This window comes from Dromiciops gliroides, chromosome 5 (genome assembly GCF_019393635.1).
Source record: "Dromiciops gliroides isolate mDroGli1 chromosome 5, mDroGli1.pri, whole genome shotgun sequence".
Lineage (NCBI taxonomy): Eukaryota > Metazoa > Chordata > Mammalia > Microbiotheria > Microbiotheriidae > Dromiciops > Dromiciops gliroides.
In genome coordinates this window covers 4,803,647-4,830,436 of record NC_057865.1, presented here as the reverse complement: position 1 = coordinate 4,830,436, position 26,790 = coordinate 4,803,647, and the positions used below count along the sequence as shown (strand labels likewise).

The 26,790-nt window shown below is 46.5% G+C and overlaps 1 protein-coding gene across 1 annotated transcript in view; it reads left to right on the top strand.

Annotated features, from left to right (window-relative positions):
- Nucleotides 1-26,790, top strand: part of THSD7A (thrombospondin type 1 domain containing 7A) — a 326,513-nt gene that overhangs the window by 278,051 nt on the left and 21,672 nt on the right. The window contains 6 exon segments of the mRNA XM_043968023.1: nucleotides 11,274-11,452; nucleotides 13,677-13,682; nucleotides 15,648-15,781; nucleotides 17,762-17,915; nucleotides 19,546-19,687; nucleotides 21,984-22,099. Of these exon segments, the coding sequence (XP_043823958.1) occupies nucleotides 11,274-11,452; nucleotides 13,677-13,682; nucleotides 15,648-15,781; nucleotides 17,762-17,915; nucleotides 19,546-19,687; nucleotides 21,984-22,099 (731 nt within the window).

Sequence of the window (26,790 nt, the reverse complement as noted above, 5' to 3'; positions counted from 1 at the left end):
CAGCATCTCCTTCCGGAGTCTGACAGACTTGAGGAAAGAAAACAGAAGATAGCTCTTCTGCGCTCTGGTGGGGAAAAGGAGCCCAGAGTTTATTTACTGCTCCGCTCATTCCATGCAGTGTTATTTAATGAGCTCCTTTCGGGACTGCTCTCAGCTCATTCACTGAGGAATCACGATCCTAATCCCTAGTGCCCTGAGAGGAGGGAGCCGAGCATGCTCTGTCATGAGGTCATTGTACCAGGTTGAAGACATAGGTCACGTGCTGATGGAGGTCATACTTCACGGCCTCATTTGTGGAGCCAGTTTTCACTATTAAGACCTTGGGCTCCCCTGAATGGTCCGGGATAGTTTGTCTAATGCCTTATTAGCGTGAGGAGATTTCTCCATTAGCATTAATTACAGGAGAGGCATTGATTGGTGCTGAGTCTCCAGTGTACCCTCCCTGACCAGGAGGTTTATAGAGAAGATTAGAGAGGCGTGCTCATACATTAGGAGAAGGTTTTAACTGTCACTGCTGGAAGCCGAGCTGCAACCAGGGAGGAGCAATGGGAGCTTTGCATGAAGGCACAGAATTTAAAGGGTCCTTCAGCAGACTAGGAATGGCAACGCTGTGCAGCTGGCTAGCAAGATTAAGAAAGAGGGAGGCAGCAAGTGGGAAAGAGCACCTCTGCTCCTCCCCATCCCCCCATGGAGGGGATCCTAAACCACAGCAGTGTCTGGGTGCCACCCCCAAAACAGAGGCACCTGGCTTGATTTGGGGTGTTGGCCCTCAGTGTCAAAGTTCTTCCTCATGGCTCTGGCCAGGGTAACCTGATGCTCCAAGATTCCTTCCAGCTCCATCGATCCTGCCAGGACAGAGGGTTCTTTGGCTCCAGAACCACCTGAATCTCACAGGGCCGGTTCCTTGGTGGAGTTGCAGAGTGTCCCTGCTTCCAACTGTTCTTGGATGCATAGAACAATAGGATGGATGTGCCCAAAGTCTCCTGTCCCTGGGGGCAAAGAGCTCATCCTCCTCAGCTAGAGTCCTTCCCCTGGCTCCCTATAGGATTAATGGAGTTTAATGGCCAGAAAATTCCTCAGAGCTTCATAGTGGTCATCGTTAAGAAACTGGCAAAAGAGGAATTCTGAGTAGGGTTTTATGCAAATACATCCTAAAGGTCATTGCAGAGGTGGGGGGCTATGTGTGTGGAATGGTATATATAATGCTAGACCTTCTCAATGTGTTGGTTAGTTTTACTGAACTTCTTTTCTTCTTCCCTTTTTATTCTTTTTATAGTTCCCTGGGAGGGGTGATGTTGAGAAATGTGCATGACATAAAATCAAAAGATATAATTTTATTTTTAAACTATCAAGGCCAAGAAGGAGTACAGGCGTTGCTCAATTTGGAAGCCAATTGTCTTCCAAAAGTTCATTTTGGAGTCAGTTTCTTAGAGCTGGAAATGTATTGTGTGGAAACAATGTCATAAATGGTGATTTCCTACCAATTGGGCAGAAATCCCTTTAACATAAAATGTAGCCAAAATGCTTGTATGATTTTATGCAGTGGAAAACAATAGGGTTGGGATACTTTTAATCAGACAAATAGAACAAGAGCACAATTGAATAAGAAACGATTTATCATGGTCCTGGGAGCTGGTGCTATAGAGGAAACAGACCCAATTAGATAAAGATGGAGACTTGTGGAAGTTCCAGGGGGATTCTAGGAATCTTCAAGCACCGGACTTCCACAACCAAGGCTGCCAGGTCATTGTTATATCCAGTTTCACTTTAGGATGTGCAGCGAATCCCCAGCTCAATGCTTGGGCTCCGAGTAGCGATAGAGTCTTCTTCACCTCTCAGATAGAACAAAGCTGGAGAGAGAAGGAGCGAGAGAGGCTTGTCTGAGATAACTGGGGGAAGGAGCGAAGAAAGAAGGGGAAAGAGGGATGTGTTTGGGTGAGAAAGAGATTGGCTTTGAGGCCCGAGCTGAACTGTGACTACTACAAGAGGAGAAAGGAGGAAATGGCATTGGAACGTTATTCCCTATGGGGGACAGAAAGGAGGGGTGGGGAAGAGATGTCAGGTAAAGATTTTCCTTTGCTGCCGTGCATTTTCTAAATTAGGTCCTATGCTTGAAAGCATGCAATGCCATTGGTTGTTGGCTTTGTCATAGTTTGGGGGTATAGGAAAGCCTTTTTCAGTGCAATAGATGGGTCCTCAAACTTTGTGTCTGAGGTCTATGGCCCATCAGTGGATTGCTTTCCTCAAACCTTCACAGCATAACCCTACCAGCCAGCCCCACCTCCAGTCTGATTCATAGGCTTCCCAGACAGTTCTGAAAAGAAGAGAACACGAACTATGTTGGGTTTTCTTCACTTAGCTGGTGAGATGAGTGTGCTAAGTTCAGCATTTTCCATGCCTCTGGACTCATCATGTCAATGAAAACTGATGAACAGGTCAGGTCAGTAACTTTCATGAGCAAATTAAATTTCATTTTAATCCTCCACCAATTCTGTGATCTATGGGCATTCAGTTCAGCAATGTACCCATCTGTGCCAGCCCATCCTGGACAACTTCCATCCACATGGTCCCAAAATCTGACACCCAGAAACCCCTCCCTCATGACAGGAGCTTCCCTCATAAAGATCCCCAGGACACAGGTGGGGCGCCCCAGCTCTCCAGCAGCTATGCCTTTGGCTTTTCTGTCTAGCCTGCCATCTCCCTTTTCAATCCTGTCACTATGAAGAACACATTTCTGAGTTTTAATTAATAAATTTGCCATTTCTCCCAAGTTCTAGTGTTTACCAAAGATTTGTAGGCGCCCTGCTGATAAGGCTCAGTTAGCCTTCCCTTGATTTAGCATTCCTCTGTAAAGTAACCCACATCTAACCCTAACTCCACAAGCTGCTGCATGGAGGAGGTGTGGTTTTCTGTCATTTGGATGGGCTCTGGAGCCAACCTGGCTCCACCTCCTTTGGCCTGAGCCCTTAAAGACGAGCCTGTGCTCAGCGAGGAAGCCATTTCCAGACTTTATCACCCACACATGTCTGGAAACAGGCCAACAAGATAAATCCCACATTTTTTATGAACTTGAAATTGCTTTGTATCAATTCTAAAAATGAACCCACAATTATTACTGAGTTGCCTGAGGCTTTGGAATATCTTCTTCTTTTTTTTTTTTCAGTGAGGCAATTGGGGTTAAGTGACTTGCCCAGGGTCACACAGCTAGTAAGTGTTAAGTGTCTGAGGCCAGATTTGAACTCAGGTCCTTCTGACTCCAGGGCCGGCGTTCTATCCACTGAGCCATCTAGCTGCCCCTGGAATATCTTCTGATTGCATTTGGTGGACTGTGGAGCAGGTGGGCTTTCCTGTGATGGGCATTCCTTGCCAAAGAGGTGGGCAAGCTAGAGATGAGGAATGTGTTTGGATTCAAATGCACCTCTGAAATCAAAGTCTCTTGTTTTAACCACCTTAGTTCATCCTCCGAAGGCATACTCAGCCTCTTATTGACTAACCAAGAGGGAGGGAGGAAGGGAGGGAGGGGTTTCTCCTTGGAGTCATCTTAAAATTGGCCCTTGTTCCAGAGATTGAGAGTGGCAGAGAAGGTGTTGAGGAAATGTGGCGCCCATTACCACCTTCACCTATGGCCCCACTGTCTCCATTCCATCCTGCGATTCTCCTCTAGGCTCTGGGTGGGGGGAATCTGTCCCTGGAGCCCACAGGGCCCCTCGAGTAGAGCAATGACTCAGAGAAGAGAGTCAGTAAGTGAGCGGACAGCTTGTTAGTCCATCCCCAGCAGGGGGTAGGCTAGCTCAGAGTTAGGAGCTCACGGACTGGGTCGTCCTTTCTTCACATCCACACCCAACAGATGATTGACAAGTTCAGGTGATAAATAAATATACAAATGAGGATCAGTAATGATAACCCCCCCCCAGCTCCTCTTCATTGCTGGGAGGAGAGCCCCATCCTTTGAATCTCCACCCCAGCTAAGAGGGAGCCCCCACAGGCCCATGGAGGCAGTTGTGGGCATGTGCTTGTGCCCGATTTATAGATGAGGGGACAGCAGCTTACAGAGGTCTGGGGGCTTTTTTACATAGCTGGGACGTGTCAAACACACTGTGCAAAGTGTCCTGACTCCAGTGCTGGTGCTCTGCCCACGGCACCACACTTCCTCTCATTTGAATTGGCCCAAGTAGCTCAAAATGATTCTGTTTCCTCAGGTCCAGGAGCAGTCCCAGGCAAATGGTTGGTGAAATGATATATGTTCTTTTGCAAATCAAGAACTGTCTCAATGTAGTCAAACAAATGAAGAGCTCTTTCTTGGTGGTTTTCTCCAATATTTTGATGGCTCTGTAACAGTCTTAATGCCCTTCACCAGGACAGATAACAGTGTTCCCTTGTCTGCACATCCTGTGTGGTTCTTGTTCTTCCAAACATCATCCACAGGGGGTCTACACACCATTGCAGGAACCATTGTTGAGGTTTTAAATATTTGTTAGACCCTAGGGCCACATATGGGTTGTGTCTTGGCTGTCCTCACCCTCCCTGCATGGTTACCACATCTCCTCTTCCCATCATACTTTTATTTAATGATCTTTTATTCTGATTCTTAGGAACAAGTCACGATCAGTTCCATGTCTTCCCAGACATTCACTTGATTTCCCAGAGGGGCAGTTCCCTCGCTTTCTTATAAGAAACCATTGTGAAAATCTCAGTATTCCTTGACTCTTTTCATTTGTTAACAGTAAGATTTTGTCTTATTGTTAATGGCTTAATTTTATTATCATAGTTCCCAGCTTGCCAAGTTTCAGGACTTACAATGCCTTAATCTTAAAGAATGCTCTGCATGTATCCTAATCGAGGTAACACAAGGTTGTGTTTGTTTGGGGTGAACGCAAGCAGGCGATACAGACGAGTGTGACGCTTCTCCTTTGCCCTGTGTCTGGATTCTCTTCTCCTGCTTATTACAAGCATTTACTTCAGCTCAGATTCTGGGCTTGTGATGTTTCATTTCTATGATTAATGCAGATAGTTTAGATAAAGTGACCCATAATCTCCCCCGTGCTGCCATGGGTCAAACAGCCTGGCGGAGCCTGCCTGCCTTAAATGAATGCTTTCATCTTCCCTTTCACCACTGTGGTGGGGCTGCGAGGGGATTAATTTATACATTCATAATTCACATGAATGAGGCATTGGACAGATCTCAAAGGCATGATGTCCTTTGAGTGCCTTCTCTACGTGGATCTGATCCAGGGGACAATCAGGGATCCAATAAGGCAAAAGCTGCGATGGCAAGAGGTGTGAGACCAAAAGAACCGGCTCCAAGGTGCGGTTTCTTGGGATGTTGAGCTCTGGACTAAAAGACTTCATGGCCGGGCAGCTATGTGGTACAGTGGATAGAGCACCAGCCCTGGAGTCAGGAGGACCTGAGTTCAAATCCGACCTCAGACACTCAACACTTACTAGCTGTGTGACCCTGCTCGAGTCACTTAACCCCAATTGCCCCATCAAAAACACACATACACGCACACACAAAGACTTCATGGCCCTTGTCAGCAGCCTCAATGCGAAGTCTCCTCTTTCTCTGATCATACCTCAGATAACTCCCTATAACTGTTATCTTTGACCTTAAACACACTACCAGCTTTTCTGTATCTTTGGTCCCTGGGAGAGACCTCAGAGGCTATTAGTCAGACACCCCCTTTTTCTCCTCCTCCTCCCCTATCATCACCACCACCATCATCACAATCACAATCAGTAGTATTTGTGTAGCCCTTTAAGGTTTGCTCAGTGCTTTACAAATATGATCTCATTTTTTCCTCACAACAGCCCTGCCAGGTAGATGCTATTATTATCATCTCCATTGTATAGATGACAAAACCAAGGCAGATAGCAGCCAAGTGACTTGCCCAGAGTTACACAGCCTGTACTTATCTGAGGATGGATTTGAGGTTAGGTCTTCCTGACCTTAAGTCCAGTGCTCTGTCTACTCTGCTACCAGATGGCATGTTACAATTGAGGTAACTGAACCCCCCCCCAGGAAAAGCAAGTGACTTGCCCAAGGTCTCACACAGAGTAACCAACAGAGGTGAGTTTTTAACCCAGGTTCTCTGACACCAGAGCCAGTTTCCCTTCCACTGAGCCCCACTGCCCTGCACAATGCTCATAAGAGGAAAGGCAGAGAACTAAGGCTCTAAGTGGTCATACTACCAGCTCTGAGGGTTTTGTGATGCCCAGGTTTTGAAATAGGACCCATTGACAAAGCCAGTGCTGGTGCTCCACCAGGGGCTCTCTTCCCCATCTTCTTTCATTCAGATGTTTTGCTTGCATCTGTCCATGTTTAACCCATTGAGTTAATCTGTCTTCCTAAGTCTCATGTGAGACAACTGGACTTGCCAGGCTGGACTCTGGCCATCCTGAGGACAAGGGCTGGATTCACAGGTGTGGATCTCAGGAATGTTAGTCATGTAGCAGCTGAAAGGGAAGGGGGGAAAGAAGGAAGCAAAGGAAGGGAAGGAAGGTGAAGGAAAAGAAGAAGGGAAAGGAAGAGAGAACAGATGGGAGGGAGGCAGGCTGGCCATCAGACCCACCGACTGCTACAGAGCATCTCACTGGATTGCTAGTTGACTCCCTCGTTGTCTATGGGTAGAAGGCAAAAGGGCCAGAAAGACCCCAACATGGGAGAGTAGGAAAGGGAATTCCTTCCTTCTCTAAGCACCAGCCCTTGAAATAACAAAACAGCTGATCCAAAGGCATCGAGCTGGGGCGGCCACAGTACTGGAGCAGAATAATCCTGCCCTAGGACCCCACCCTATTGGGTCTTCCAGGAGCACCATTTTATGAGATCAATTGTAACACGCCCTCTGGTGGCAGAGTGGATAGAGCACGGGACTTAGGGTCAGGAAGACCTAACCTCAAATCCATCCTCAGATAAGCACAGGCTGTGTAACTCTGGGCAAGTCACTTGGCTGCCATCTGCCTTGGTTTTCTTATCTATACAATGGAGATGATAATAATAGCATCTACTTGGCAGGGCTGTTGTGAGGATAAAATGAGATCATATTTGTAAAGCAAACCTTAAAGGGCTACATAAATACTACTGATTGTGATCATGATGGTGATTGTGGTGGTGGTGGTGGTGAGGACAGGGGAGGAGGAGGAGGAGGAGGAGGAGGAAGTGGGTGTCTGACTAATAGCCTCTGAGGTCCCTCCCAGGGACCAAAGATACAGAAAAGCTGGTAGTGTGTTTAAGGTCACAGATAACAGTTATAGGGATTGACTTGTCTGCTTCTTTAATGAGATGGGTTTGAAGGCCATCAGAGAGAGCTACAAGTACACTTTCATTGACTAATTTAAAGTTCACAGAGCAAACTGCACCATGTAAATGACCAACGTGTCTCTCACAGACAGCTGTTTGACTGACCCCACCTTCCCCTCTATCTTCTGGGTGGCATCTTGTCTCTTCTGTTGGGCACCACACCCAGCCATGATATGTCCAAGTCATTTCCCTTTCCATATCCCAGAAAACATACACAATTTAGACTCCAGTGGCTCCTTCAGCCAAGGCACAAACCCAGTCCTGATTCCCCTGTTTGGCATTCCTCACATTTCCCAAGCTGACCACACTCACTCATCCTGGTTCCAATCAGAAGGGCCTCTTGCTGTTTCCCATAGCCAACATTCTGTCTCCTGCCTCCAGGCCCAGAACAGTCAAGCTCCTCAGCTCCAGAATCCCCAGCTCCATCCAAGGCTCAGCTGGGGGCAGCCTCCTGCACCAGGAAGATTTCTCTCCCATCTCTGGGTGCCTCCGACCACCAAGTCTGCCCTGTCTCTATCCATTTTTTTACTTTCTTCTTAGTGTTCGGGTTGTTTCCTATCCCTTCCCCGAGTAGGACAGAAGCCCCCTGAGGACCAGAACTGTGACATGGTTGGTATCCCCCAGTTCCCAGAATACAGTGCATGCTTTATAAATGAATGAAAGCTGGATTGAACTGAACCGATAAGTACCAAGTGACAACTCATGGACTTGAAGAGGGTAGGAGGTAAAACAAGGGGAAAAAAGAGAGAAGCCAAGAGAAAAGCTGCCCTTCTTCATAGGCCTCCCATCCAATGCCTCCTACACTGCTGACTCTGGACATCTGGGCCCAGACTTTTTTTGTGAGGCAATGAGGGTTAAGTGACTTGCCCAGGGTCACACAGCTAGTAAGTGTCAAGTGTCTGAGGTTATATTTGAACTCAGGTCCTCCTGAATCCAGGGCCACTGCTTTATCCACTGTGCCATCTAGCTGCCCTTAGGCCCAGCCTTATAAGTGCTGTGAAAATGGCACACACCACTGAATAAGGCTTAATTTGCACAAGAAGTTAGGATTATCCCATTAATGACAATGACCTTCAATGAGCACTTGTCTAGAGCAGGTGACATGTGCCGTCCCTGAAAACTGGCAAGAAAAAATCCTTCCCCAGCAGAGCCCACAGGGCCCAGAGGAAATCTGTATCTCTGGCCTTTCCCTTTCAGGGAGAAGAAGCTGCCCCAAGGTGGGTGAGGTGGTGTCTGTCCAAGAGAGTTTGCTCAGCTTCTCAGGTTGATCTGCACATCAGGAGTGACTAGTACTGTGGACTGGAAGTCAGAAAACTGGTTCAAGGCTCCATTCTGCCACTGATGCAGATGTGTAACCTTGGACAAGTCAATTAAAGGATTTAAGTGTAGAGTATTAAAAAGTGAGAGAGACTTGTTTAGTCATGTCCAATGCCCCTTATTTTACTTACATATGATAGAAACTGAGAACTGCATAAAGGGACTTATTTACCCCAAGTCCACACATGCAGTGTCAGAATAAAGATTAAACCAAGATTTTTTGGCTTCAAATTCTAGGTCCTTTCCATTGCATCGTGCCTCTCCTGAACTTTCCTTCCTTAGGTCTCAGCTTCTGCATCTGTCAGATCGGAATAAAAACATCTCTCCTCCCCCCCTCCTAGGTTTGCTGAGGATGGGCGACATCAAATGGATAATATCAGTGTGTTGTGATGTCACAGTCATTCAGTGTGAAAGCAAGAAATATGGGTTTGAAATGGAGTTTTGCTCATTGCTGTGGACACAAAGCTGGGAGAGATAGCTAGCACACTGAAGGAGACTGTCAAGATGAGAGACCAGAGCATTTAGCTGCATCTAAGGAGATAAAATTCAGCAAGAACAAATGTAAAGTCTTAGACCTGAGTACCAAAAATCAACTTCATGAGTCCAAGATGGGGCAGTAATGCTAGACAGCAGTGGTCTTGAAAAAGATCTGAGGGTTTTTAGTTGAACTACAAGCTCAAAGTTTATCAGTTTGATTTGGTGGCAAATAAAACTAATGGGACCTTGAGCTTCATTAAGAGGAGCAGGGCTTACAGAAACAGGAAAGAGATGGTCCGTCCCATAGTCCTCTGCTCTGTTCTCACCAGAGCTCATTTAGGAGATTATTCCTCAGGGCTGAGCACCACCGGGTAAGGGCATTGGATAGCTGCAGAGTGTCCAGAGGAAGATGACCAGGGTGATAAAGGTTCTTGGGTCCAGGTCACATGAGGAGAGGTTGAAGGAACTGAAGGTATTTACTCTGGAGGAAAGGAGACCAAGGAGGAACATGAGAGCTATCTTTAAGTGTTTGAAAAGCTAGCATTGGAAAAAGGATTAGACTTTCTATATTTAGCCCCAGAGGACCAAACTTGGATCAACAAGTGTGAGTGGAGGGTGGATATCAGGAAAAGCTTCCTAGCCATAAGAGCTATCCTATCCCCAAGTAGAAGCAGCTGTCTCCAGAGGTGGCAGGCTCCTTCTCTCATCGGTCTTTAAGCAGAGGCCAGAGGACCACACGCAGGGGATGTCAGAGTGGGGATTCCATCTTTGGATGGATTAAACTTCCCAGCCAATGAAGTACCCTTGAACTCTGAAATTCTGTGATTCTAGGACATTTGTGTGTGACCTCAGGCAAGTCATTTTATTTCTCTGAGCCTTGACTTTCTCATCTGTCAAATAAGAGGACTATGCTAAATTCTGTCTAAAGTCCCATCAGTCCCTAAACCTATGATCTTTTTTCAATTTTAATTTAGTATTTTATTTTTCCCCGAATTACATGTAAAAACAATTTTTAACATTCTTTTTTAAAACTTTGAGTTCAAATTCTCTCCCTTCCTCCCTGCCTCCCCTAACACTGAAAAGATCTAAGCAATTTAATATAGGCTATTTATGTGTAGTCTTGCAAAACATTTCCATATTAGTCATGTTGTGAAAGGAAACAAACAAAAATCAAGAAAAATAAGGTAAAAAATGCTTCAATCTATATTCAGACACCATCAGCTCTTTCTCTGGGATGGATAGCCTTTGTCATCATGAATCCTTCACAATTTTCTTGGATCATGTATTGCTGAGAAGAACTAAGTCATTCACAGCTGATCATCTGACAATATTGCTGTTACTTTGTACACAGTACATTTCACTTTGCATCAGCTCATGTAAATCTTTCCAGTAAACCTATGATCCTAAAGAAAGCTGGCTTCAATCACGATGAGCCACTTCATCGTCTGTTGCCTCAGTTTCCTCATCAGTTAAATGTTAATCATAATACCAGTAACACCGATGCTAGGGGCTTATTGTTAAGCTGAAATGAGAGAAGGCACAATAAGGGCTTTGTTCCCCTCCAAGCATTATGTAAATATCAGCAATTCCCATCACTCCTCCTGTGATTAATGAGAGTGGTGAACATCCTTGGACAGGTTACCAGCCCTTGGAACGTGGAAGGGATCACCATTAATTGGCTTTCCCAGGTTCTTTCTTGAGCCTTGGCTGTCTAGGGAGAGGACACTGGATGTGCCCGGCTAAATGGGTCTTTGTGGATGGTGACTGGCACCTGCCCACCCTGGACTTAGGTGACATGCCCTGATAGGATTTTAGAGTAAAATGAGCTGTGTACTTTGGTCTAAAACATCTCATTCCAGTAGCTTGAGAATAAGGTGGCAGGAGACGGGTTATCGTCCAGTAAATGTGAACTGTCAGAAGTTGGAGATGCTGGTGAGCACGAATCATCAGCAGACGGTGTTGCAGACGTTCATCTGTTATTTTAACACTGTCTCTGCATGTCGGTGTCATTTGCCCATAGACTTTAATTTGAGCCTTAACAATGAAGAAATCTCTGCATTTCCACACTCCTGTCAGGTCAATCCCTGAGCCCTTTAAATGAAAGAGAACAGTAGAGGCTAGTCAGAAACTGTCAAACTGAATAGGTAAAGTTTTGGCTTTTGTTTCCTTTCTGTCTGCTTAGGTTACATTGAGGAAGCCTGCATCATTCCCTGTCCCTCTGACTGCAAGCTCAGTGAATGGTCCAACTGGTCTCGTTGCAGCAAGTCCTGCGGCAGCGGAGTCAAGGTCCGCTCTAAATGGCTTAGAGAAAAGCCGTACAATGGTGGACGTCCCTGCCCTAAGCTGGACCATGTTAACCAGGTATGCCCCAGCCAGGTGTTTTAAGTGTGTCCGCTCAGGATCCAACTGGGCCTGCCTAGCAAAGCCACCCCCATGTTATACACTTGCTATAAAATGGAACCGAGGAAATAGCGGGCCCCATCCTAAGCTGACCACCAATGTGGTCCTGGACACATGTGGCTGAGTTGTTAGTGGAATCAATTGTAAACTGGGGAAGAACCAGTTAAAATATCGCGGTGGTCGTTTGAGACACTTTTGCTGATTGCACAGGACAGGAGAGGCTGATCTTTCAAACGTCACTTAAGTCACTATGCCATCTAAAAGAGCCCCCCCCCAGATGGGTCCTGGGGCATTGCCTCGATAGCCCCAGGGATGCTCTTAGCCACAAACAAACTCATAATGGGATTGAATCAAGGGGAAATGATGCATACATGGTGGTGGGGATGGGGGAGGCATCCTTCTTCCAAAGGTATTAAGGGGAAGGGGATCTGGACACCCCCCCCCCAACTCCTCACTCTTGTTCCCACTCTAACTTAGTCTTCATTTGTTGAGGTCACTGGTTTCCAGTTGGTTTTGAGATGCAGCTCTGCTGCCATCTGCTGGTTACCATCTTTATTTCTTACAAGGATGTGTTAAGGAAGTTGAATGGGTGGACCTTGGGATAGGTGCCCCCTGGATTATTAGCCAGTAGAGCATCGGTGCCAAGCAGGATAACCAAGGGAAACCACCGGTGCTAAGAGACAGGCCCTAGGTCTCTCCCAAGGATTACTGTGGCTCCAGATACCTTGAGCCTCTCCAAAGTCCCTCAGATTATTCTCAATAAAAGGCCAGCCTTCCAGCAGGATTGAGTATGTTAACCCTGTGTGCAAGTGATTGTGTGTGTGTGTGTGTGTGCACACATCCACAAGCACAGACGGATGAATAAAAGCCATGTGCAGGAAGGCAGCACAGTTATGTCTATATACTGAAAAAGGATACTGGATTTGGCATCAGAACTGAGTTCCAATCCCACTCTAATACTCCCCTATTTAATGCTCTCTGCCTTATCAGTAGATTGAAGAAGTTGGACTAGCTGACCTCAAGGGTCCCCCTCCCCAGTGTTGTCTTTGATCTTCAGGCTTTTAAGAGTTGCCCCACTATCCAGGAGCATGCTTGCCCCAGAAAGTCTCCTAGCCCATCCACCCATCCTTGCTCAGGGCTGCTGTTTGGCTCCTGGCCAGACACATATTTAAAAGGCAATATGGACAGGTTGAGATCCCAGCTCATTAAGAGACCAGCAATGGTCAAGGAAGACGAACAGAGACCATAGTTGTTAGAACAGCTGACATTACTGATGGTTACCAGAATAGCCCTCCCCCCCCATAGAATGCAGCAAGTTTCCTGCACCATCAAGAGGCACTTGGAGAATAGATTGGTAAAGCATCTTGAAAATGCTTGTTGGAAGCAACCTGCCGCGGTCAGCTTTCCTTCTGCCTTGAGATCGATAACCATACTTTTGTGCCAAAACGACATATTCCTCAGCAAACTGCTGTGAGGCCCACTTTGGGGGGGGGGTCTGTGGGGAGCCCAGCTTCCCACTCAGGCATCAGATTCTCATTTCCTCAGTCTGAATCCCATCCTGGGACTGGCCATCAGCACAGGCTGACCATGCAGGCAATCTGGTCACCACCCTTGGCTTGGCTCTCAGGCGCTGCATCCCCCTCTCCCGTGGACCTTTCTCTCTCCTCTGACCTCCTTGTAGAACCCAGACCCCCTGCCCCGCCCTGGGCAGCTGATAGCCAGGAATACGGCTGCCTTTGGAGCAAGCGCTGAGTACTATCTATTGGTTGACAAACAAAGCAAACCGCTCCCTCGCCCACCCCACCTCCATGCTGTTCAGTGTATCTTGTAAGTCTGGCTTGGCTGGAAGGCCTGTGAGACTGGAAGTCAGCAGAGGTCCACATTCAAACCCCACCTCTAAACCTTTCTGAATGGGGGAAGTTGACCCACACATGGCTAAAGGAGTTAAGAGCACTCAGGGGCAAACTGCTTTGCTCTCCTGGGCCTCAGCTTTCTCATCTGAAAAATGGGGATACTAAGACTTGCCATATCTACAAGGGCTGTGATGAGGCTCAGTGTTTGAAGTCACAGAAAAGTAACAGGGCCTTGTTATGTTTGAATTTACCCACCTACTAAGGGTCCTTCACTGACGTGTCTCTGTCTCTGCTTTTTCTCCCTTTGCTGAATGAACAACATCGATCACCAGGCTCAGGTAAGAGTCTCCGGAGCAGGGGTATGATCGCTGCCTGTTTCCTTCCCCCACTCCGATTCTCTGCATGTTTGACCCAGTGCTATGCTCCTCCCTTTATGTCTGGGGATGCAGGTGGGGACGGGCTGGGGAGAGGCCGAAAGCCACCTCCATCATCCCTCTCCTCAGTTTGCCTGTGCTTCCCCTCTCCTGCTGCCTGCCACTGTGGGCTGGGGAGCTTGGAGAAGGGTGGGGGGCTCTGAGTAATCCAGCCCCAATCAGAGGTGGGTGAAGGAAGCAGAATGGGGCACCCATTCCATCCCCCCTTGCCCCCAAGCCCAGCACATACAGCTGTCTTTGTGTTACATGTTTTCTTCATCTAACTGGGAACCCAGCCTTTAAAGTGAATAAAATCATGTTCTGGTTAAAGGCTAGGAGGGAAATCCAGACTACAGGATACCAGCTCAAGGTTACTGATGGGGGGAGGGGAGTAACATGGGAAACACCTACTGGGGAAATTGCCAATTGGGGTGGGGGGGCAGTGTGCAGGGTGGCGCAGGGAAGGAGCTTGCCTCATTCCGCTGAAGGATGGCAGATGCTGTCAAGCCCTCTGAATTCAGCATCCTCTGAATTTGGCGCCCTGAGACAAGGCTCTATTTGCCCCACCCTGGTTACATCTCCGCTAGCCTCTGTCTGGGTTATTCGGTGGAGTCATGACCACTTTCTACTCTTCTGTTTAGACTTTGGTCTTCATATATGAGCAAAGTGAACCTTTCAAAGGCTTTTGCTTATATTTTTACTAGTAATGTTGTCATATCACAAGTCCCTCCCCCCAAAGGACAAAAGGCTACACATATGCCGTGGTGTATGAAGCTGCCAAAGAGAGAGCCCTTGTGGCTCAGACCAGGCGTCTCTTGTCTTGGGATCCATTCCCTGCTCCCTATTCCCATTAGTCAGCATAGGGTTCAAGCCATCAATCCCCAGAGGACATCGATGGACACCCAGTGTGGGCAGGCAGCCGCAGAGATGCCTTGAATGCTGGCACAGGGTGCTGGTGCAGCCAGGAAAACACCTGAGGGAAAGTAGGGGAGGAAGTTTGCCTCCCCCCACCTTGCCTTGCCTTTTGGTGGAGAGGGGAAAACTCCTTAGCCCTCATTGCCTCATGGTCCAGCAGCTCTGCAGAGCAGAAGAGAGGATTCCTTTCGGAGCCAGAAGAGGCCGGAATGCCAGCCCTCTGGGGGCAGCAACGTTTGGCCTTCGACGTTTAGCTTAGCTGAGGTCAGTCAACTTGTAACCCAAGCCTGGCTGTGGCCCAGATGTGGAAAGTGGCTGAGACAAGCCCTTTGTCAACAACTGTGGACAATTCCATGCATACCCCAAGCTGGTAACACAGATCCATCCCAGCTAAACAGAACCACATTGCTCCCCTGCATCCCCCCATGGTGGGAGGGGGACAGGTTCTCTCTCTCCTTTCCCCTCTCTGTCTCTGCCTCTATCTCTCTGCCATCCATCCCTGTCTCTGTGTGTGTCTCTCTGTCTCTGTCTCTATCTTTGTCTCTGTCTCTCTATCTCTCTGTCTGTCTCTACCTATCTCTATCTCTGTCTACCTCCCTCTCTGTCTTTTCCTCCCTCTCTGTCTCTCTGTCTCTCTCTCTGTCTCTCTCTCTCTTCTCTCTGCGTGTCTTTCTTCTCTCTCTGTCTCTCTCTCTTCTCTCTGTGTGTCTTTCTTCCCTCTCTTTCTCTCTGTCTCTCTCTGTCTCTGTCTCTCTCTGTCTGTCTCTGTCTGTCTCTCTCTGTCTCTCTCTCTCTCTGTCTCCCTCCCTCCCTCCTCTCTCCTTCCCACCTTAGCTGCTTCCATCCCTCGTCACAGGCAGTGGCACATTCTCACCCCCTGGTGCTCTCAGAAACTGCATCTCTGCCACCCTCCCAGCTCACACGCCCTGGAGATGCCGGGGAAGCCCCACCCACTGAGCTTTTCCTATGTTGCAGGTGTATGAGGTTGTCCCGTGTCACAGTGACTGCAGCCAGTACATCTGGGTCAGTGAGCCCTGGAGTGTCTGAAGGTCGACTGTGGTGGACATGAAGGAGAACTGTGGAGAAGGGGCGCAGACCCGGAAAGTGAGGTAAAGTCCTTGGCAGAGAATGCTTTCCCAGCATGCTGCAGGGAGGGAGGCTCACCATAGCCTCTGGCTGCCCCGCCAGGCCTTGCTTTGGGGTCGGGTTTCCAGGGACTCTGAGAGTGTCTGCCCATAGCTGTGGGCAGCTTTCGGCCCTTGGCAGAGGGAGCAGAGTAGGGCTGTAGCTGGCTAGATCATGGGCGCAATCAGAGGCACATGTCCGACCACATGCCCATCAGTGGGGCTCTTGTGGCTGGAGGTCCTGGGCAAGGGGACAGATCCGTGTTGTCTCTGGCCCTGCCTTGGCTGGCAGTCACCTCGATCATGGAGCACAGGTTCTGGCAGGTGACGCAAAGGCGACACCCTGGTGACAGATGTCCGGCTGTGCCGCCCAAGGCCAGCCCTGCTGATTGCGGAGAGGCTGACTCCAGGAGCCATGGCAGCTCACAAAGACTCCTTGCTGAGTGGAGAGGGTCCCCAGGGAATAACCACAAAGCACAGCCCTTGTGAAATGCCTGAGGGCTAAGTAGGTAGAGAGGACCATGGAGTTAGCAGTGGTGGCAACCTGTCAAACCCCTCATTTTGCCATCAAGGAGATGGGGTGACTTTCCCAGGGTCACAGAGAAGTGAGCATTGAAGGTCAGATTTTAACCCAGAGTCTGGAGCTGTCTCTGCTCCGTCTCCTTTAATGATCCTTCTTCTCAGTCTGTCCTCAATAAGGAGAAATAATTCATCATCACAAACCCTGGAATCACAGGATGTTCCATATTTGAGCCTGGTGCAGTTTACTCAATACATATTTATTAAGCATCTACTCTGGGCCATACAGCACTGCATAGTATGATGGTGAGTTGAACCGGAAGGAGGAAGGCCCGAGTTCAAATTCCCTCTTGTATATGAATGAGCTGTGTGACTCTGCCTAAGCCCAGTAATGCCTTTACCACTTACCTCCTGGGACTGGGCTGTGGATCTAATGAGAGCATGTGTCTCATATACTTTGCCTACCTTACAGTGCTGTGTGTCCTCTGAGGAACAGAGCACAGGGCACTCAGCGGAGCTTCCCAGAATCTCACAGGGTGGACACAGTGAAGAACAGCACCAGTACAAAGCATCTCTAAGTTCTCTAGATGCAAGCTTGGAGGCCATGGCTTGCTGACCATCAGCATCAGTGCCATGTTGGGAAGGGAGCACCCTGGTCATTAGGAAATTGACTGCAAAGCCCAGAGTTGGGGCAACTTTGAAGAGCGAGTGTCAACAAGATGATTCCTGAGGCCCCTTAAGTCCCTGATTTCTCTGGTCTCTGGATCATTAGCAGCCTAGGACAGGCACTGGCCTGCCCCAGCATTTTCTAGTTTGATATGAAGAGCTTTTGAGAATGGCAGATGGGCTGATGAAAAGGTCATGGGATGTCCACTTTTAAATGCTCAGACTTAAATAAGTATGTCTAGGTATACACATGTCTACATGTGTAAATTTGTCTGCTGTGCACAAGCTCGTTTGTGCACAGTGGGTTTGAAGTGAACAGTGGGCCTGGGCCCAGACTGTGAAGGCCAAAGAGAAGAGTTTGTCCTAGGGACAATGGGGAGCCACCAAAGTTGGTTGAGTAGGGGAGGTGACATGGTCAAACAGCTTGAGAAAGATCACTTCGTCCGCTGAATGAAAGATGGACCGAAGGGAAAGGGAGAGACCCGAAGCTCTGACAGTAATGCAGGCAATGGTGCAGAGAGCCTGAACAGGCACTGCTGTGTGAGTGGAGAGAAGGGCCTGGATTTGAGGAGTGTGCTGAGTAATGTGAATCATGGTCGATGGGGAAGGAGACAAGCGGCCAGTCAGCCAGCCTTTATCTGGTGCCTACCACGTGCCAGGCTCCTTCATTTGGAGCATGGAGAGAAGGGGAGGGCTCCTGGCCTGATCCAGATGGAGAGAAGCCCATCTCGGAGTGCTGACAGGCTGCTCTTGGTTGTTCACATGTGCCTTTCCTCCTAGATGCATGCAGAACACAGCCGATGGCCCCTTCGAGCCTGTGGAGGACTATCTCTGTGACCCCGAGGAAATGCCACTGGGTTCTCGCGAGTGCAAGTTACCATGCCCGGAGGACTGCGTTACATCGGAGTGGGGCCCTTGGAGTAGGTGCTCACTGGTAAGAGGGTCCTTGCCCCGTTTATCTTTGTAACCCTTGAGCTGACCCTACCTAAGACCAGATAAAGAGAGAATGTTTTGTGGCTACATGCACGAGTACATGGACAGATCATGAATGCTGGTAACAGGCGTTTGCAAGCCCCCCTCGACTGGGGCTCCGAATCCATCAGCAGGATACAGTTCTGCCCTAATCCCAACAACAAGCTTCCCTGCACCTGAAGACAGGCACACAGTTCTCCCCCAACTGCCTGCCCCCTCCCCCCCCCATCTTTTGAGTAGTATAGACCTGTCTGCAGGTACTTGGCAGGTTATAAATTGTGCAGCCCTGAAAGGAAATCTCTTCAGGCAGGGGGAAGGGGGCCTGGAGCCACAGCCCCACTATGTGGCTGCTCTTAGCCTCTAGCCTGATCCATTCGCTGTAAACAGCAGGTCTGCTCTTCCCAACAGTTGGGGTCCCTCGGTGAGAACATCGATGTTTAGAAGGTGGCAATGGACAAGAAGCAGAGTCGAAGAGTCCGGGCCCCCAGTAAACACCTTTCTGTGTTACCTCAGCTCTTTTGGGGTGCCTGGAAGCCCAAGCAAGAATTTTCCTTCACACAGCTTGGAAGATTTTAGCAGACTGCAGAGGTTTCCCCACAGAATCCCAGAAGTGGGATCATGTCCAACAGATTTGGTTTGCATTATAGGCAATGTGACTTATACTCTGGTGCCCATTTCAAAACTATAGGGAGAGAAATGTGAAAGTGATGTATCATTGAGGAGGAGATTCCATGGTGTAACATGGAGGATGGATGATAAGATTCATCACCAGTGCAGGTTGGTTGGTTAGTTGTTTCAGTTGTGTCTGACTCTTGGTGACCTCATTTGGGGTTTTCTTGGCAGAGATACTGGAGGGCTTTGCCTTTTCCTTCTCCAGCTCATTTTACAGACGAGGAAACTAAGGCCAACAGGGTTAAGCCACTGTGTTTCCACCTCGCTGCCCTCTTCTCTAGCCTGCCAGATGTTTAACTGTTTGGGTTCCGAACTCACCTGATCTTCCATCGAAAACTCCTAGGGCATAGCAGGATTTCTTCAGCCATTACTAGCAGAAACCAATAGTAGCATATTTTACTTTATCCAACAGTCATCATTCCTTCCAAATTGATCAAAGCCTTCTCCACACCTACTGAAAGTGCCTCTAATTAATCGGTTGATTTGTTGGTTCAATGGAAAAGTTTAGACCTTGTTCACACCTGCTTCATCCCTCTGATTAATTGTGGTAATTATTGGAGTAGGGGTATAGGATACCCCTTTTATACCATGATGAGTGATTTTCAAAATGAATTTAAGAATGACTGTATGGAGTCTGCACCATCTGATGGGAAGGATCCAAGAGCAGCCCTTGAATTCTTAGAGCTGGAAGGCTCCTCAGAGATCACCTAAGTCAACCCTTTCATTTTATAGATGAGGAAACTCATCTATAGGCAGATTGATGTGCCCAAGATGACAGAGCGTGTTCATTGTTAGGAGGAGTTGGGACTAGAACCCAGGGGTCCTAATACTTCTAATAGTACCTTTCCCAGGGCCTCTCACTCAACCTTCCTGAGTGGGAAGTCTTGGTGCTCAGACCTTCTCTTCTTCTTTTCTCCAAGCCCTGCAATCAAAGCACATTCCGGGAAAGGTTGGCAGATCCACTCAGACAGGCAGATGAGGGGAAACCCTGCCCTGACACCATCGAGAAGGAGCCATGCATCCTAAATAGGAACTGCTTCCACTATGACTACAATGTGACAGGTGAGCAGGAGATGAGGAAATAAATGTCTGTGAATTGACTTCACCAGCCTGGAAGGGGCCTAGCCAGAAGCACTTGACTTTTCCCTCTGCTTGGTTGTGTTTGAGTCAGGTACCCACAAGGGCTTGCTAAATGTAAGCAATGCTCTGCATAAAAGGGTTTGTAGGGACTTTTTGCAATGCATGAAGCTCAGTTAGTTGAGGTAGATACAAGGCTTTGAAAACAACCTCACTGCCTCTAACCCTGAAATTACTTTAAGTTGGGATGCCTGGGGTGCTCTGTCTCCTACTGGGGAAGGCTCAGAAAAGCAAGCATCCTTTGTGCAAGACGGGTCCCCTGAGATCTGCAGGGCCCCCTCTTTCTAAGATCCACAGAAGGTCAGAGCTTCCTAAGACAAGAGCAGCTTGGTCTAGATCCAGCTCCTGCCTATATCGAGCATGGTGGCCATGCAACCTGGGGCGTCAGGAACCTGCCAGTCTCTGAGAGGAGCAAGAAGAAAGCATCCTTTCTGCAAGTCAGCTTGATCTGGACGTGTGTCAGAGGAAATGGCCTTGAATCCTGGCTTAGCAGCTATGACCTTGGACCAATCACTCAGCCTCTCTGAGCCCATTTCCTCATCTGTAAAATGAAAGGGAGGGGAAGCCTAGGTGGGGTCAGCAAGGCTTGGGTTCATTTCCTCCCTCTAACACATGTCGGTGATAATAGTCTGGATACTTACTCACACCGGGGCCTTCCCCCCTCTCCAAGGCTATGATACAGGGAAGGTGTTGATCTGCATGGGGAGAAAAACATCTTCCCCTGGGGGCTCTCTATACTATTGAAATGCTAGCTCTCATGTAAATAAATTAATCAACTCATTATAAGTGCCTACTATGTGCCAAGCAGTCAACCAAGACTATGAAGGGCTGCTAGGGGTCCCTGTTATAGTGAGTCTTTCCAAAGTATAGTTCCATCATCAAAGGAGTAACCAACTAGTTAATAACATGAAGGAGCTGGGCTAGATGGCCTCTGAGGTTCTCTGCAGCTCAAAATCTACAATCCTATGAATTAAATCTAGCAAGTTTCATGAAGACCTTACTACATGTTAATATATTTAGCCACATGTTAATATATTTAGGAAATACAATGTAAGATGTTACATTATATTATATATCATATATATTTGTGTTATGTAATTAACATTATAAATTGATTATATTTACATCATAATTTACCTATGTATGTATATGTTAAATATCTAATTTCTTTATCTATGTGTATATAAGACATACATATATGTAAAATACATAATTTACATTATGTTACATTATATTATATATTATATTGCATTGTATTATATCATAATAATAGATAAGATAATATATAAAAGCAAGATCGTCCACAAGGTGCTTACCTTCTCTTCTAGAAGGGTCTTCTTCAGTTTGTCCCAGACAACAGAACTGGGAGCAATAAGTGAAACTGGACAGGCATGAGTGGGCTACAATCTGTTTTACATGAGGGAATAGCCACACTCCTGAGACCACAGGCCTTTGTGAGTATTTGAGAGTAGGAAGAAACACTTCTACCTTGAGGGCCATGCCAACATGAAATATAACTGCCTTGAGAGGGGGTGAACTCTCCTTCCCTCAAAGACTTCAGACAGAGCCTAGAGATCTCTTATAGGAGAGATTCTTGTTGAGAAATGAGTTGGGATCATTGGCTTCCAAGGGTCCTTTCAAACCTGAAATCCTATGATTTGGTGATTCCTTCATTCTCTGACTGTCTGATTTTTTAAAGGTGGACCATGATTTTATAGTGTAAGGAGTTCTCTCTGTGGAAATGCCCTGAACTAATGCAGACTTACAGAGCTAAAGACTTGTTTAAGGGCCCTGAAAGATATCTAATGTGTCACAGACAGACCCCAAATCCATGTCTTCCTGGCTCCAAGCCTGGCTCTCTCCCTGTGACACTGACTCTCATTAGCTAATGAAAAGAAAGAATATCCTTTTTGAAAGTCGCTGTTTTTATAAAGGAAATACTTTATAAATGGCATTAGCTCTCCAGCTCAGTGTTCATGTCATCAAACAAATTCCTCTCAAGATTGAGCTGAGCTGTCCTCCAACCTTATGGTTGCCCCTCCTGCAGTGGTGCTGGCACTAGCCTTGGTGCTGGCGCTAGCCTTGGTGCTGACACCATCCAAGGCAGTGGATTGTGAGGTCCCTAGAGCAGTCAGGAAAGAAATATGAGCTTCAGGTCACCAGAGCCTACTTAGTTATCTGCTGTGTGACCTTGTGTACTGATGTGCTCTCCTCTCTGTAGACTGGAGCACCTGCCAGCTGAGTGAGAAGGCGGTTTGTGGGAATGGCATCAAAACGCGGATGCTGGATTGTGTTCGCAGTGATGGCAAGTCAGTCGACCTGAAGTACTGTGAAGAGGTGGGTGGATATTTTTCACTAATAACTCAGTTCATGCTGAGCCAAGTGACCTGCACTCCATAAGGTCCCTTGCTGACAGATGTTTTTCTGGGCTATTCACAGCCTATTAAATGCCCCTTGGAACAAGACTGTGCCTGTCACCACTGATTTCTTCCCATCATTTCCTCTAGTTTCTCCTGCATGAGGTTCACCAATATGCTAATGAGCCTCTCCTGGGTAAAATGCTTGGGGACCAATCAGCAATCATAGGAATAAAAACAGTAAATCTTACTCAAGGCATTCACTGGGTTTTTAATTGGATGGGAATCCTGGGCAGTGCCTGGGACACCTGCCAGTGTCAGTCATGCTTAATGTGGGTTGCTAAACATTAATCACATATGGTATGTAAGTACAACTAGCTAGGAATTCCTAATCTCTAGCTGCATGACCCTCAGTCTTCACATCTGGCCAAAATAATTCAAAAGTCAAACAAAGAAATGGAGGCAGCCACTGGCACTAAGAAGACATGGGCAGATATTCCCCACCTCCTGGCCTCCCTTTTTACAAAATCCATGCTTTCATCTTGAGATATGAACTTTTGAGGCAGGTTCAAACACAGCTGTTTACCTTTTCATTTTAATAAAAAAGGAATGACTTCTAGACTTTACCTACTAGGGAGAAAACATGCTCCACATGTCTGAGGATCTTGGGATCAGATTTAGAACCAGAAAGTATTTTAAATATCATTTATTCCAACTTATTCATTTTACAGAGAGGAAACTGAAACCCAAAGAAGTTAAGTGATTTACCTAGGGTCACACAGGTAGAAAAGCCAGGATTTGATTCCTACCCTTCTGACTATAAGTCCAGCATGCCTTCTACCCCACCATATTAGACTATTAACATTTGACATTTCTAAGTGCAAGTGTTTTTCCAACTCCCTATCTGTGTTGTTTAAAATATAAATTGTGGGTTCTAATCTGCCCCCCAGTCTTGGGGAAAGCTGGCTAAAATCACTAATAAATTCAGCAAAAGTTTAGGCTTTTAAAGATTTATTAAAATATATATTATAAGTTAGTGAAGAGAGAGATTGAGAACAGATTCCTTATAGCATGGAAATCCTAGCTCAGATCTAATTCTGTATAACCAGAGAGAAAGAAAGCAATTTCCTTTCCTAGCAGCTCACGTGAAATCTCTCACCACCAAGCCAGTGTCAGAATGACTAACCCCACCCCAGTTCTCCCTCTGCTGCCATGCTTGTTCCTCTTCACCAAAAAGAGAGTTCTTCTGTGAGGGAGTGTCCATTTCCTAGTTCCTCTCTCCCTCCCCCAAAGGGGAGGTCCTTCAAGATGGTTGGTTGAGAATGGTCTCTTGCTGACATCAGTAATAAACCAACACATCACTCAGGGCCAGCCAGGTGTGGCCTCCATCCAATCATCCTTAAGTAGGTACTTAGTTTCTCATTCTCACCCAATTCAAACAATACTAAATCAATCAAGTGGGGCCCCTGGGTGTCTGCCAAATTCCCTTATTTTATCACATATCACTTAAACAAATGCAATGACAACTTCAGAAAGCATGGTTATTAAGTCCCAAGGAGACTGGCTAATTGATAATTGAAGGCCACCTCCAATGCTTCATCATGGAATGAAGTTGTCTCAATCAATCTTCATTTTAAAGTGTCTACTGTGTGCCAAGCCATCAGCCAAGACTATGAAGGGCTGCTAGGGGGTCCCCTGTTACAGCAAGTCTTTCCAAAGTATAGTCCCATCACCAAAAGAGTAAGTGGGCTAATTTCAGGAGGCTGCTTACCAGAACAAGGGACATATTCATTCTGACCATCACAACTCACAAAAGTGTTGTGACTTTTAAGGCACAGAGGGATTGTAATCGGCTTTGGTAGAGGCAATAGCCACCCAGATAAAATCCCATATCCTTTAGCTACTGAACCAAATATGTAGCAATAACATTTATTAGTGACAGACAACCTTCTTTAAATAATTTTATTGCTATCTTTTGTTTCTACCATACTTCTATTTCCTACTAGTATATCCTTTCCCCTTTTCAGAGAGCCACCTCACAAAACAAAGAATTAAAAGTAGAAAAGAAAAAACAAGTCAGAAAAAACAAATATGAGTTATGTATGACTCCTAAGTCAGATAATTTTGAATTGTGCTCATCATTATAGCAAAGTCAATGGTCATCTGGGAGAAAAGATGCATGACTGTTGGAGTAGAATTATACAGCACATATTCCATTTGTCCACCGGAGCTTGTAATGAAGGATTAAACAACAGTTCAGGGGAGAACTAGATCACTCACCTGCACGTGCGTACACATGCACATGCTCACACACACATGCACACACACACTTCCAAAGGCTGGCTTGCTTGCTTTCTGCCTTCACTAGAAACTTGTTCTCAAGCCAGCCACTGTAGTTAACTCCTGCTGTTTTTCCAGTCACCTAAAAAATGATGGGCTTGATCCCCACCATGGAGGAAAATGGAGGTTAGCAGCATGTAGCATTACCTCAGCATTATAGGGCTTTTCAGACAACACTGCTACCTGGGAGCTGTTCTTCCCTGCTTTTTCCTTGAACATAGAGTGCATTGCAAACCTTAGAGCATTATATAAACAGATGACATTTTTATTATTGGTTATCCCAATTATAAGGGATCTTTTGTCCACAGAAAAAAATGTGCAAGGAACATACAGACATAAGTGCAAACCCAGAATCCAACAGTCTGCCTTAGCTCCTCATATTTCTAAACGATGAAAGCTTCCAATGATGAATAGTGGAACCAGTAACCCCATCATGTCATCCAAGTTCAAAGATACTCACATGAGTTATAAACTCCTTGGCCCAATATGTTTATGCTCAAATACCTTTGAAACAAAATCTCCACCAAAAGTCATATAATTAACTTGCCATTAGGAACAGTATTTTTTCAAAGAAGAAATCTTGCCCCTCTTGACTAACATCATTTCAGGGATTTCCAGTGCCCTTTTCTAGGACTCTCCTCACTTTCTCTTTCAGCCTCTTTTAAAACAGAAGCTCTGAGTGAGGCCCTGTGGCTGCCTAACACTGCTCTTAAACATGAGATAAACCTGCTAGTTTCAGGCCTCAGAAATCAGGACTAATCCATTTAAACACAGAAATACAAACATTTGCTCAATACCTTTTACCTCAAGATGACATTCTCACTTCATACTGTGACCATGATAAGCTGTTTTCCAATGGCAAAGATAATCCTGTCTAAGAGCAGCATCTTGACACAATAGGAAAACCAGAAGGAATGGAGGCAGAAGATTCCTGCCAGGCCTTGGAGTAGCTGGTAATCATGTGACCTTGGACAAGTCACTTAACCTCTCTGCACCTTAGTTCTTTCATATGTAAAATGGAAATAATCACTTTTGCCCTGCCTGCTTTACAGGGTTTACAGTAAGGGGAGTGCTTTGTAAACAGTAATACTAATGGTAAGAGGCATTTCTTTAGGGCATTAAAGTTTCTGGAGCATGCTACATATGTTATCTCCTTTGAGCCTCATAACAAAATTATGAGGAAGATGCTCTCAGAATTATCCTCATTTTACTGATAAGAAAATTTATGCTAGGAGAGGTTAAATTACTTGCCATAGATCACACAGCTAGTGAAAATTGGAGGCAGCATCTAAATCCAAGGCTTTCTCAGAACTAAAACTCTACCCATTATACTATCAATGTTATCATTATTTAGATTCTCATCTTTGGCCCAATCCCCATAGTTTCTTGGGATACACTGAACAAAGGTGAATTTGGAGTCCTTGTCCTTGCATTTTTTCAAACGTGCTATTTATGTCCCCACTGAGGAACAAAGGACTAGGGGTAAATCCCCATAAAGCTGCTAGCCATCTCCTTTACCATTTCTGGGCCTTTGGTGACAGCCACCATAAGCCTGAGTTTAGGGTTATGCCCAGGCCTTCGTGGTACTAATATGAAGAGAAAGCTCAGAGCATCAGGGATGTGTCACTTCATCTCTGTACCATTTCATCACTAAAAACATATGCTGGTGTCTAACACCAAAGCAGGAAACACAGAGTGCCTCCCCTCTAAGAAAATAATAAACCTCGGGATCAAAGGTAAAGAGATACCCAACAATGTGGGATCTAACATTGCCCAGTGTGTTCACATCAAGGCAGCTTCCTTCAACCTGTTCCCCTGCTCAGCTTATTCTCAACCTCCCATTAGTCAAAGTCACAATGTTTGAATAACCTATCGATTTGCTTTATGCAAGACACAGACCAATGATGTCTCCACTGGCTCTCTATAATTCATCAAATCTAATGCTCCCTTGTCTCTCAAGGCAGCTGGTTCTATGTGGCTCTGTCTGCAGTCTCCTTGCCTCTGGTTCTATCTAAGGGAAGGAGGGGATGAAATATGTGAGTTTCTCTACCATGCCTTGGTCCCCTTACAGATATCCTCTGAATTAGGGAACATGACCAGGGTAGTAGCACCAAAGGGGTTCATCACTATGTCATCAGAGGGAGAAAATCATGAAAACACAGAATAGGACATTGATAAGTTAAAGACAAAGAGGCAGCATCTTTACAAAGTTGCCATCATTCCTGAATTTCCTGGAAAATGCCTAGTAATCTGTATCCAATGGACTCTGATACTCTACCTCCAGGTTTGAAGAAGTCATTGTGTATGGTGGTCACTATCACCTCTGCTGTC